At 44.8% G+C, this 12,628-nt stretch overlaps 1 protein-coding gene across 1 annotated transcript; it reads right to left on the reverse strand.

Annotated features, from left to right (window-relative positions):
- Positions 1-3,304: 3,304 nt before the first annotated feature.
- Positions 3,305-5,784, reverse strand: LOC125915617 (olfactory receptor 10V1-like). The gene has a single exon (XM_049621554.1). It carries the CDS (start codon positions 5,093-5,095, stop codon positions 4,157-4,159), a length of 939 nt encoding a protein of 312 aa, XP_049477511.1. The 5' UTR covers positions 5,096-5,784; the 3' UTR covers positions 3,305-4,156.
- Between the last annotated feature and the right edge of the window lie 6,844 nt (positions 5,785-12,628).

The raw sequence follows: 12,628 nt of genomic DNA on the forward strand, positions 1-12,628 counted from the left end.
CCCCCCGTCTCTCTCTCTCTCTCTGCCCTTCCCCCACTCGCACATGCACACTCTCTCTCAAATAAACTTAAATAAATAAAACAATAAAGCACGTCCTGTCTTGTCTTGTACCTAGCTGCTTATCCATCTGTGTCCCTGGCTAGCCCATGAGCTTAAGAGCAACAAATCAATGTTATTCACCCCCCAGGGCTACTACGAAGTAGGTAGAATGCAAATATTTGGAGAACAAACCAAAGAATAGTTGGCTACTAACACACAGGCTCCCTGGGGATCCCCCTCTCTTCTCTCTGAGGAAGAAGGAAGATGCTTCCTGAATCCTACCTCTTAAAAGTCCAACCGCAACTCCACGTGTTCTGGAGAATGAGTTCTGTGTCACTGAAATGAGGGTTTAAAATAACACGGTTTTTTTATTTCACAAAGATGTCTTCTAGCACATCGTTCAGATGTTTTCCTAGCACCAACCTCCCTGTGCCATACACCTATGCCTCTAATTTGACAATATAAACTATCTGAACCTTATAAACTTGCTTTCCTGTTTATACGAAGTCTTCAATCCCCGGAGCCCTAAAGCCCAAAGTGCTACTAAGAAGAGGTTGGTGAAAGACGCCTCCTCCACAGAGGCCTGCTGTTACTTTGAGCTTCAGAAGGCCCGTTTGGGGGCACCTGGGTGGCTCAGTCGGTTAAGCAGCCGACTCTGGCTCAGGTCATGATCTCACGGCTCGTGAGTTCGAGCCCCGCGTTGAGCCCCATGTTGGGCTCTGTGCTGATGGCTTGGAGCCTGGCGCCCGCTTCGGATTCTGTGTCTCCCTTTCTCCCTGCCCCTCCCCTGCTCGCACTCTGTCTCTCTCTCTCTCTCTCTCTCTCTGTGTCTCAAAAATAAATAAACGTTAAATTAAATAAATAATAAAGTAAAATATTTATAACTAAAATAAATAAATAAATACGCCATCTAGCATGTTTCTCCGTTCGGATGTTATTTTTTTTTAAGCAGGCCCCATGCTATACCGACTGAGCCAGCCAGGTGCCCCTCCATTTGGATATTAGACTAACCATGCTGAATCTTTCATCGTACTTTTAGAGTTTTTCTCCACCCCACCCCCAAGATCTCACAATAATTCAGGGTAGTAGAGTAGGTATTATTCCCCTCGTTTATTATGAAATTAAGTACAGAAAAATGAAGGGATCTCCCCCAAACTCCCATAGTACAGTGATAACATGCTGAGATAGCAGCACCATCCCCATCATATCCCACATTCTGCCCGTTCCGACTGTGTGACCTTGAACACGTGACTTAAATTCCCCATGTGTCAGTTTCCTTATCTGTAAGCAGAGATAAAAATAACACCAGTCTCATGGGTTTTGTGACGATATATGGGCTAATATATGGTAAACATTAATTCCCTTCTGCAATCACTTGAAAAGAAGCCCACTAACCCAGGACAACTACGCTTGTTCCCGCAAGAAGCATGGGGAATTGAAAAGTGCCTGGAGTATTTCTGTCGCTAGTGAAAAAACCCTCTTGGTACTGAGTCAGCAACAGCTAAGGCAGCTTCTTCCAAAGTAGGTTCAACAGGATAAGAGGTTTCATAAGATACCCCAAGGAACAGAAGACTTTCGTGGTGACAGAGCTCGGAAAACATAGAGAAACATATCCTCATCTTAGAATCATGGCAGCACGTTTGCACATTATAGGCACAGAGCGAACCTGCAGTAATGGGTTGGGGTTTGATTGGTACAGTAGTCTTCATGCTTCCTTGACCACATAAAGTTTATTTCTCCCAAACACCTATGATTCAACAAGACTAGTGTCCTGCAAGTAACACTGACCTTGTAGAATATTGTGGTAGAACACAGCAGGAGGGACAGCAAGTGTCTGTAAGTGAACCAAACAAGGTCCTTTCAGGTTCTTGTCTTCAAAGGAAGACGGGAACATTTCAGTTCCTTGTAAGATAAATTTGGGGTCATGGTTTCTGCCTTTTAAGCCTGTGATACATTTTCAGGAAAAAAAGAAAAAATGTAGCAGAGTGTTTATGCCTTTCCAGATAAGGAAACAGAGGCACAAAGAGTTCGTTCTCTGTTCTTCTGTCCTTACCATTCCCCCCTTCAGAAATGCCCTCCCTGCTCCTCTTTGCACAGATCTGGACACCTGCATGGTGCAGGTCAAATGCCACCTCCCTCGTCAAACTTGTCTTGATTCCCTTCGCTGTCCCTCCTCTGGAAGCTCATAGCATTGTATCACTTGCTCTTGGGCTATCATGGTTTGTGTTCTTTTTTTTTTTTTCCTTAAGTTTATTTATTTTGAGGGCAGGGTGGTTCCTTAAGTTTATTTATTTTGAGGGCGGGGTGGGAGGGCAGTGAGAGAATCTCAAGCAGGCTCCATGCTGTCAGCTTGGAGTCCGATGCAGGGCTCAGTCCCACAAACCGTGAGATCATGACCTGAGCTGAAACCAAGAGTCGGTGACTTAACTGACTGAGCCACCCAGGCGGCCCTGGTTTGTGCTCTTCAAAGCCACTTTGCACAGGTAGGTACACAGTAGAGTTCAATAAATAGTTGTTCACTGCCTTCTTAAATGTTGTTGAATGAATAAATCACTCACTATTTTTTTTTTTTTTGGCAGGCTCCACACCCAACGGGGGGCTTGAACTGATGACCCAGAGATCAAGAGTCGCACCGCTCCACCGACTGAGCCAGCCAGGCACCCCAATAAATCACTCGCTATTCAACAAGGAGAGGAATAAATGAGCTTCCCTCACCCTATAAAAAGACAGTAAACCATCTATGTTCTGACGCCATTACCCTGAGGCGGATCGTCCTGAAACAATCACCCTCCTGTTCACAGCCGCTTTCGGGGCCCTTCCCCTCATTGTGTCCCGCCAGTGTTTGTCTTCACAGAACTAGCTTTGCTCTACCTGAATCCATTACCCCCCTGCTACCCAGAGAGGCTCAATTAAAAAAGCAATCTTTCTGGGGCACCGGGATGGCTCAGTCAGGTGAGGGTCCAACTCTTGATTTTGGCTCAGGTCATGATCCCAGGGTCATGGGATCGAGCCCCAAACGGGGCTCTGCACTGAGCATGAAACCTACTTAAGAGTCTTTCTCTGTGCCCCTCCCCCGCTTGCTCACGTGCATATTGTGTATACTTACTGCCTTCATCCATCCTTAACGAAGTACCACAGACTGGGTGGCTTTATAAACAACAGAAATTTCTTTCTCAGAGTTCTGCAGGCTGGAAGCCTGAGGTCAATGTTGGGTGAGGAACCTCCTCCTGGTCACAGATTTCTTGTAACCTCACATGGTGGAACAGGCCAGGGAGCTCTGTGGGGTTTCTTTTATAAAAGTATAATCTTGTTCATGAGGTGGGTGGTGTTGGGGCTGGGTGTGGGGGGCGGGGAACACAAATATTCAGACCATAGAAGCCAGGGACAGATAGAAATGTGCGATATGGGAGTGTGAGTGTGTGTATGTGTGTTGTCTGAAACCCACAGCAGGAGGAGCCCCTGTGGGCATGGGGAGAGTGAGTTAGATGCAGACTGAGAGCTAATACAGAGTCAGAGACTGAGATGGAGACAGATTCGCTCTGGGTGTAAAAGTAAGAAAATAGAGCTTTTAAACTCCAGCGCTTTCCCCGTCACCTTTCCCTGGAAGAGAACTGAGGATGAAAGAGAATTCAACAAGGCACAAACTGAGCATTTGCACTGCTGGCATAAGGAGAAAGTGGCTCCGATGTTCCCAGGCGGATGTGCATCCTTTTCTTGGCTCTACCCCCGCCACCCCGCCCACATGAGCAACCTGTGGGTCTGCAAAGAGCCCGAGAACTGGACACCGACTTTACGTGTAATGGTGACGATAAGTAAGAACGACATTCCTGCCATATCTCCCTTTAAAAGCCACTAAGTAGTTTCACGTCATGTATCTCATTACATACAAAACCACCCCAGAATTTAAGTCGGGTGGGACATTTTAATCCCCATTTTAGAGATGAAGGATCTGAGGCCGAGGAAAGAAAAATGACTTTTCAAAAATAGTATAACCGGGAAGAAGGAATAGCATAAAACCGGTGACCTCTTGGCCCCCATCTCCTTGTCTTTCAGAAGGCATACTCATTTGTGTCTTCCCAGCAGCGTTGTAGAGGAACATCCAGAGTGTTCGCTGTGTTCAGGACAACAGGAACCTCATCATTGTTCTCTTCAAAGCATCCGTAAGCTCTCTGTTTCTCATGCTGTAGATCAAGGGGTTCAGCACAGGGGTGATGAAGGTGTAAACCACAGACACTACCTGGCCTCTCTCTGGAGAGTACCTGGAGCTGGGGCACAAGTAGATGAGGCTTCCACATCCGTACTGGAGCAGGACCACAGTCAGGTGGGAGGAGCAGGTGGAGAAGGCCTTGTGCCTCCCCTCTGCCGAGCGGATCTTCAGGATGGCGGCCATGATGAAAATGTAGGAGAGGGCGATAAGCAGGAAGGGGATGGTGAGGACGGTGAGGCTGACCACCAACAGGGTGGCCTCATGGACCCACGTCTCTGCACAGGCCAGTCTCATGACAGGGAGGACATCGCAGTAGAACAGGCTGATTTCTTGGCTGCGGCAGAAGGGGAGGCGGAAGATGAGCACAGTCAGCTGCGTGGCCAAGGTGAACCCCAGCGCCAGAGACCCCAGGGCCAGCTGGACGCACAACCGCCAGCTCATCATGAGGGTGTAACGCAAAGGGTGGCAGATGGCCACAAACCTGTCATAGGCCATGACAGCTAGTAGAATGCAGTCGGCGCTGCCCAGGAAGATGAAGAAGAACATCTGGGCACCACAGCCAGGCAGGGAGATGAGGGCTCTCTCTGCGGACAGGACGCTGGCCAGAGTCAGAGGGGCAATGGTGGAAGAGTAGCAGATCTCCAGAGCTGCCAAGCTGGCCAGGAAGAAGTACATGGGGGTGTGCAAAGAATGGTTGCTCCAGATGATGAGAGAAATGGAGCCGTTGCCGCCGATGCTGACCAGGTACATGACGAGGAAGGCCACGAAAATCAGCATCTGCACCTCGGGGAGTTTGGAGAAGGGGCGGAAGTGGAAGTGAATCATCCCAGTCTGATTTGTACCCTCCATGTAGTCAACAAGCTGGGCCTGCGGATGGCACGGTGCTGCCCCCCTGAGGAGAGAATGAAGGCAGGACGCAGAGCTCCGGCGGGGTGACCCATTCAATCCTTGGCCTCTCCCTTCCTTGATCTCCTCAACCCCAACGGTCTTTACCTCCTGCCTAAACTCATCAACTTGCTTTTAAATCAGACTTCTTGTTGTAATCACCCAGAAGTAGTTCACCACAGAAATTTTTTTTTTAATTGTGGTAAAATATACATGCATAATATTTCTAAGTTTCGCCTCGTGTAAGTATATGATTCAGGGGCATTAAATACATCCACCATGTTGGGTAAACATCGCCTCTATCCATAACCAAACTTTTTTAAATCATCCCAACAAAAACTCTGTACCCACTAAACAATAACTCCCCATATGTCATCCTCCCAAACTCCAGTCATTTCTACCCTGATTTCTGTCTCTGTGAGTTTGTCCATTCTAGGAACCTCATACGAGTGGAATCATATGGTATTTGTCCTTCTGTGTCTGGATTATTTCACTCAGCATAATGCTTTCAAGGTCCAGCCACGTGGTCGCACATGTCAAATTTCCTTTATTTTTTACCGCTGAATAGTATTCCATTGTGTGTAAATACCACATTTTGCTCATCCATTCATCTGTTCACAGACACTTGGATTGTTTCTACCTTTTGTCTATTGTGAACAATGCTGCCATAAACATAGGTGTGTAAGTATCTGTTCAAGTCAGCACTGAAATCTTAAATCACACAGTACCATACTCAGACCACAAATTCCTCTGTGCCCTCATCCCTTGCCTGGTTCTCAACAGTGCAGCCTCTGGGTTTGGACCATCTAGGTTCTAATCTCTGATCTGCCATTGACCAGGAGTATGACCTAGAGCAACTTGATGAAGCTTTCTGCTTCAATTTCTATATCTATAAAGATGACAATAGGACAGAACTCTTAGGATTGTTGTGAGAAGTAAATGTGTCTGGCCCCTAGTGAACTCTCCATGAGTGTGAGCAATAATCAGGAACACTTCTCTTCTTCTCCCTCTTCAATACCACCTTGATGCCTCCAGTTCCCCCAAATAAGCCTCCTTTGGGCTTTACTCCCTTCCTCACCCAACCAAGACCTATGGTTCATACCTTCCATTAGTTTTTGCCAATATTATCCCCATCCATGGCTCCTTGACCTTTTGCCAACCCTGTTGTTACCTTCTGTAATATCCAACATACCTATTCCAGGTTGACCACGACTAAAGATTACAAAATCCTGCTGAGTGGGGCCACAACAAAGGGGCATTATCAACCCCAGTACTGACCCCCATCCTCTAAAGAGCTCCTCCTTCTGGTCCCCTCCAAAACTAGTGCAAATTTCCCTGGTCTCTTCAAGTCTCCTCTTCTGCTACCTCCTTCCTCACTAGCAGTGGACAACCCAGCCTCCCAGAAAAAAAATTACAGAAGCTACTTGGAAGCAATTGTCACTAGTGCTGGACCTATAACATAGGATCTATAACACATCCATAACACATTCCCTCCATCTGACATCACCCTCTAATGGTTCCCTAGCTCCTTGCCATCATGACTATTTCCTACTCTTTAGCCCAGGCAACCCAATTTCCATCTTACTCCCTAAAACCACTCTAATGAAGTTCACCAATGACTTCCAAGTCATTGAATCCAACAACTACTTTGGACTTGAAGCTGCCAGCTACTCCCTACTCCTTGAAATTCCCCACCCATAGCTTCTGTAATGCTATTCTGCCCAGACTCCCTTCCTACCTCTCTAGACACTTTTCCATCTTTTTTCCACTTTTCTGCTTTTCCATTTCCATCATTTTAGAGATTACTCTTCCTCTTAGTGATTTGCAAAAGGAAGGTTTTCCTGACTATTCTAGGTCTGCTCCCCAGATCGACTCTCCACCCTGCTCTGCCCCATGGGAGGCTAGTCACTAAGGACTGCATTAGTCAGTCACCCCCCCCCCCACCCCCGTGGTTTCTGGCTGGGTTTGGCTGATGAAAGCTACTGACAGGAGAATGAAAAGTAGCATAAAGAGCAGTAGGGTATTTATCTTCCCCTCCCCCAACAACACACACACACACACACACACACACACACCCCATATTACATCTCCTGCAGAAACATAAAACTGACAGTTTGCCTTTCTTCCAATGATTAAGCAACTCACAATGCCACAGTAAGAAGGGGGACCACTTTGCACCCCGAGTTAAACCAAAACAGATCAGCCTGACTGGTTTATGGATGCCCAAAAGAATGTATTTTTTGTTTATTTTTGCTATGCTGACGTCTGAAGATGTGTCATGATCTTTGAAAATATAATAATCATGTAAGAATGTTGTTTTCCACCATACACAGAATAATACAACGTTATATTCTTGCTGACTTACAGTTTTACCCTTTGAGTATTTGGTGGGTTTTTGTGTCTTACAAGCCAGTCTTTTTAAAGTCTGACTCCCTGCATGCTTTGGAAGTAAAGTGTTTTCCTTTCCTAAATGCATCTGCCCCTGCATGGGTCATCTGTTTGGCACAGCCTCATGTCCGGTAGGAGGGCTAGAAGATAGCTGGAATCATGGTAGGAAATTTTTCATCTGGAACTTTCTGAGAGTTTTATTCCTTGAAAATGCTAATTCCTTTTCCGGAACAACATTAAGAGCACATGCCTGGGGCACCTGGGTGGCTCTGTCAGTGGAGCATCCAACTTCGGCTCAGGTCCTGATCTCGTGGTCTGTGAGTTAGAGCCCGGCGTCGGGCTCTGTGCTGACAGCTCAGACCCTGGAGCCTGCTTCGGGTTCTGTGTCTCCCTCTCTATCTCTGTCCCTCCCCCACTCGTGCTCTGTCTCTTTCTGTCTCAAAAATAAATAAATGTTTAAAAAAAACATTAAAAAAAAAAAGAGCACACGCTTGCCTGCCTTTCTTTCTATGCAGAGTGAGAATGGACAGCACATCCTCTACCCCAAATATTTGATCTCTGTGAATTAAACACTAATGGGACAAATAGTTATAAGAAAAAGAACTACTATCTATAACCAGGGATCTCACCATTCCCTGCATGATGTGTTTGCCTCTGTGTTCACATGTATATTTCCGTCCCCTCCTTGGACTCTAAGCCCCAAGGGGGCAAGGGACAATTGGGTCCCATTTTTTACTAATGCCCAGGACCTAGTACAGTGTCAGGCACTATGTGATGCTGTATTGACATGAACCCTGGAGATTTACTGAGGCTCTATCAATGCTGGTGACTGATACTTAGTACTTTTGAAGTAGAAATAGGAATCTTCATTTTAGCACTTTGATACTAAAGAGGTGTATCCTTTCTGGAGAGATAATCAGTGTTTTCAAGAAGTAATTTAAGATGTCACATGCATTGGAGGTGCCTGTGTGGCTCAGTTGGTTGAGCGTCTGACTCTTGATTTCGGTTCAGATCATGATCTCATGGTTCATGGGATTGAGCCCCATTTTGGACTCTGTGCTGACAGTGCAGAGCCTGCTTGGGATTCTCTGTCTCCCTCTCTCTTTGTACCACCCCCAGTGTTGCTTGCACAGTCTTTTTCAAAATAAATAAATAAACATCAAAAAAAAAAAAAAAAAAAAAAAAAAGATGTCCTATGCACTGAATCAGTACTCTCAACATTAAAGGATCTACCCTAAGGAAATAGCCTGGAATATGGAGCCAAACGCACAAAGATGTGTGCAGTGTGCCTTAATAATTTTTTATAAGGAGACAAAACAAATGCTTAACAAAAAGTAATGTTTTGGGGCACCTGGGTGGTTCAGTTGGTTGAACATCTGACTTCAGCTCAGGTCATGATCTAGCAGTTCGTGGGTTTGAGCCCCACATCAGGCTCACTGCTGTCAGCACAGAGCCTGCTTTGGATCCTGTCTCCCTCTCTTTCTGCCGCTCCCCCACTCATGCTCTCTCTCTCTCTCTCTCTCTCAAAAATAAATCAATACTTACAAAAGTAATGTTCGAGTCCCTTGACATATATTCATATGATGAACTATTACATTGCCATTGAAATTATTATAATGAAGAGGTTTAATAAGATGAGAAGACGCTTATAACATTAAATGACGAAAACAAAGAGGCAAGACTATGCATCACATGAACAAATTATGCAACCAATATAAAGGAGGACAGTAAACTCTTAGTGTTTTTGAGAAAAATGGGTGATTACTGTTTTCTTCATGCTTTTCTCCACTTTTCAAATTTCCTTCCAAAAATGTGTGTTTATTTTTCCAATTACAAAAGTTTCATTGATTTTTAGAATTCTTGTTTGAGAGGCAAGGAAACAGAAGTTCCCTAGCACACCCCTAGTTATACAAACAGTCATTGTTGGAACCAGGATTAACATCTAGATACGGGCTGGGTTTATTGTTGTGAACCTCCCTCCCTTCCTTCTTTCCTTCCTCCCTTCTTTCTTTTCCTTTCCTCCTTTCTTTTCCTTTCTTTTCCTCCTTTCCTTCCCCTCTCTTTTTTCCTTTATCCTCATCTCTTCTTAAAGCCAAACCCTTAGATTTAGCTCATCATTCTAGTCCATCAAGATCTTATGGAGAATTTCAAGTCTTTACTCCAGTGAGTAATCAATTTTGCTCCCACTGTCATCTACAAACTTAATGAACATGTTTTCACAAAGCTATAACTAACTGGGCAATAGACATAGCTCCTGGAGACCACATCTCTTAAGCATACTACCTCCAGTATCCCTCAAAGTTTTCTTCGGAACACCAATAGGTTTTCAGAGAAGTTTAAAAGTAAAAGGTTCTCTGTGTGGAATGTCTTAAAAACTAGAGTGAATTCCACCGCAATACGCAATCACCTTGATTACAGAAGGGATGTTCAACACTCCTTGGATAAGGAATTCTCATTTTCATTCCTTAGACTCACCTGAATTCACAACCCATTCCCCAGACCCCTGGCCAGACACACACATTTCTCTCTTAATAAAATATATGTCATCCTACTTGACTATTAAAGTTACATAATTCATGCTTCCCTTTTCGTCTTAGCTGCTAGGAAGGCCAAAACTAAGTTTTATATTCAACTGCTTATCATTCCTCAACTCTAGTAACTCCATCTCTATTTCTCTCTTGTCTTCTGTACTGTGCAAGTTGATTTTGATCTTGCTGTAACTAGGGTTTGATCGCAAGGCACTCTATTTTTAGGAGCCTACGAAGCGTGATAAATCTATTATACAAACAAAACAATTATTCTTGCCTTTTGTGTCTTCATCCAAGGTGTTGACGAGTGAATGAGAAATCTCTCCACTCTTCGCTCCCAAACATGCTCCTCCTCTGGGGTCCCCTCAGTGGTACAAAGATGACAGTCCTGTGGGCTTGGTCATAGTTAAATGTTCTCTTTCATTGTCTGCTTTCTTCTGCCTTTGCCGCTGCCTAATGCCTTGCTACTTGAAGGTTGGATCAGAGAATTCCAACTCTCTTCTCACCCAGGAAATACAAACTCTCAATAATGTTGCATCTTCTTTGATGAGTCTCTTGGCACCAGTACTGCTTCCAAAGACTTGGCAAACATCCACATAGAGAGCCTTTCCTCTTCCATAAAGACCTTTGCATACTCCTCTGCCTTCTTCCCTTACAGAGTGTAACTAACAGGACTATTCATGCATTCACTCAATCAACAAGGATTTACTGAGCATCTACTATCAACCAGGCATTGACTGTGTCACCTGGAAACTGAGTAGATTACACAATATTTTCTGGGTGTCCCATCAAAGCATGGACTCCTCCTACAAAGGAGGGTGGATAACTTCTCACCACTCTTAGGCAATCTAGGAAATCAGTCACATTTTAAGGGAGAGGCAGACTCTTCTCTCACTCTCGGTGGTGGACTGGTTCAAAGACTTGTTTGTTGTTAGAATATTTGGCATAAACACTGTCACTTCATTCACTCCAGGAAACTGTACAAATGTTCCCATCTAATTGTAACTTCACCCCAGAAAGCCCCTCACAGGATCAGGGAATCCCAAGGTCAGTAGGGTTCATTGGTCCATTTCCCAGGGTCTAGACCATACAACAAACAACTCATCAACCTGGTCTTGCATCTACCCTCCTTACCTTCTGCCTGGAGAGACTGGCAACCACATCATTCCCTGAGGCTGAGTTAAGGCCACAGTGGAATCCCCTTCTTAATAATCTTGGGAACCGTGGAGACTGACTCTGAAAAACCACCCAGCACCGAGGGGAGCACACATCCAGACGCTGTTAAGCCTTCCCTGCTGCCTCTTCTCAAGGGAAAAGCATAGGACTCTAGCCCTTGCAGAGACAGAATTCTGGGTTGTCTCTCTCAGCTCTCAGTTCTTCTCATCTTCTTTCTGGAGATTTCCCTGCCAGTGTCGGTTCAATAAAGCCCCAAGAGGCTAACTTGGGTTTTCACTTGACCATCCCCTGTAGGTCAATGAACACAAATAGGAGTTGTTTGGAGACATGATATTCCAAACTGGTTTAACTGCTACTAGACTGAGCTATATTCTAATTATTGCTTAATTTTTACTCTCCAAGTTTGAGAGCGTTTAAAAGATACACAATTCTTTCCCTGCTCATGCTCTGTCCCTCTCCGTCTCTCAAAAATAAATAAATGTTAAAAAAATAACAAGTAAAAGATACACAATTCTAATTAATCCAGGTAGAGATTAATATCTTGTGCACCTAAACAAATTCCCGGAATCTTTCAGAGCTCAGCCAGGTGTCATCTGTTAAATGAAGCCATGTTCCGATATGCACACCTTCCCCCACCCTCCTCCACAAAGGGAAAGTTTACTCCCTGCTCCAGGCTCTGTGGTGGCTTTGTCCCCACCCGCAATTATAGCACTTATCTCTCTGTATTGTTTTTTAATTTTTTTTAACATTTATTTACTTTTGAGAGACAGAGAGAGACAGAGTGTGAGTGGGGAGGGGCAGAGAGAGAGGGAGACACAGAATCTAAAGCAGGCTCCAGGCTCTGAGCTGTCAGCACAGAGCCCGACGCGGGGCTCGAACCCACGAACTTCGAGATTGTGACCTGAGCTGAAGTCGAACACTTAGCCGACTGAGCCACCCAGGTGCCCCAATGTTTTTCTTCAGTTAAATTCAACTCACTCACTTTTTGTTACCTATCTACATGTATTATGCCAGTTCTATCTTGTAATCTCTCATTTTCATTCATGTGTCACCTAAAATTTTCATTTCAAGAATCAGTAACTGAAAATTCAGTGAACATTGCTAAAAATGAAGACCTACGGGGCTCCTGGGTGGTTCAGTCCGTTAAGCATCCAACTCTCGACTTTGGCTCAGGTCATAATCTCATGGTTCATGAGTTTGAGTTTGAGCCCCATGTTGGGCTCTGCACTGACAGCTAGGAGACTGCTTGGGATTCTCTCTCTCTCTCTCTCTCTCTCTCTCTCTCTCTCAAAATAAATAAATAAACTTAAAAAAAATGAAGACTACAGGGGTGTGTATGTGTGTGAGAGAGAGAACTTGGCAGGAAGTTGTCAAAGCAATCTAGAAAGAAAAATGCAAAACAGTT

Source organism: Panthera uncia, chromosome D1 (genome assembly GCF_023721935.1).
Source record: "Panthera uncia isolate 11264 chromosome D1, Puncia_PCG_1.0, whole genome shotgun sequence".
Taxonomy (NCBI): Eukaryota; Metazoa; Chordata; class Mammalia; order Carnivora; family Felidae; genus Panthera; species Panthera uncia.

Bases quoted from the DNA above. Each gene is read 5' to 3' on its own strand.
- LOC125915617 (XM_049621554.1), bottom strand. From the start codon at position 5,095: ATGGAGGGTACAAATCAGACTGGGATGATTCACTTCCACTTCCGCCCC.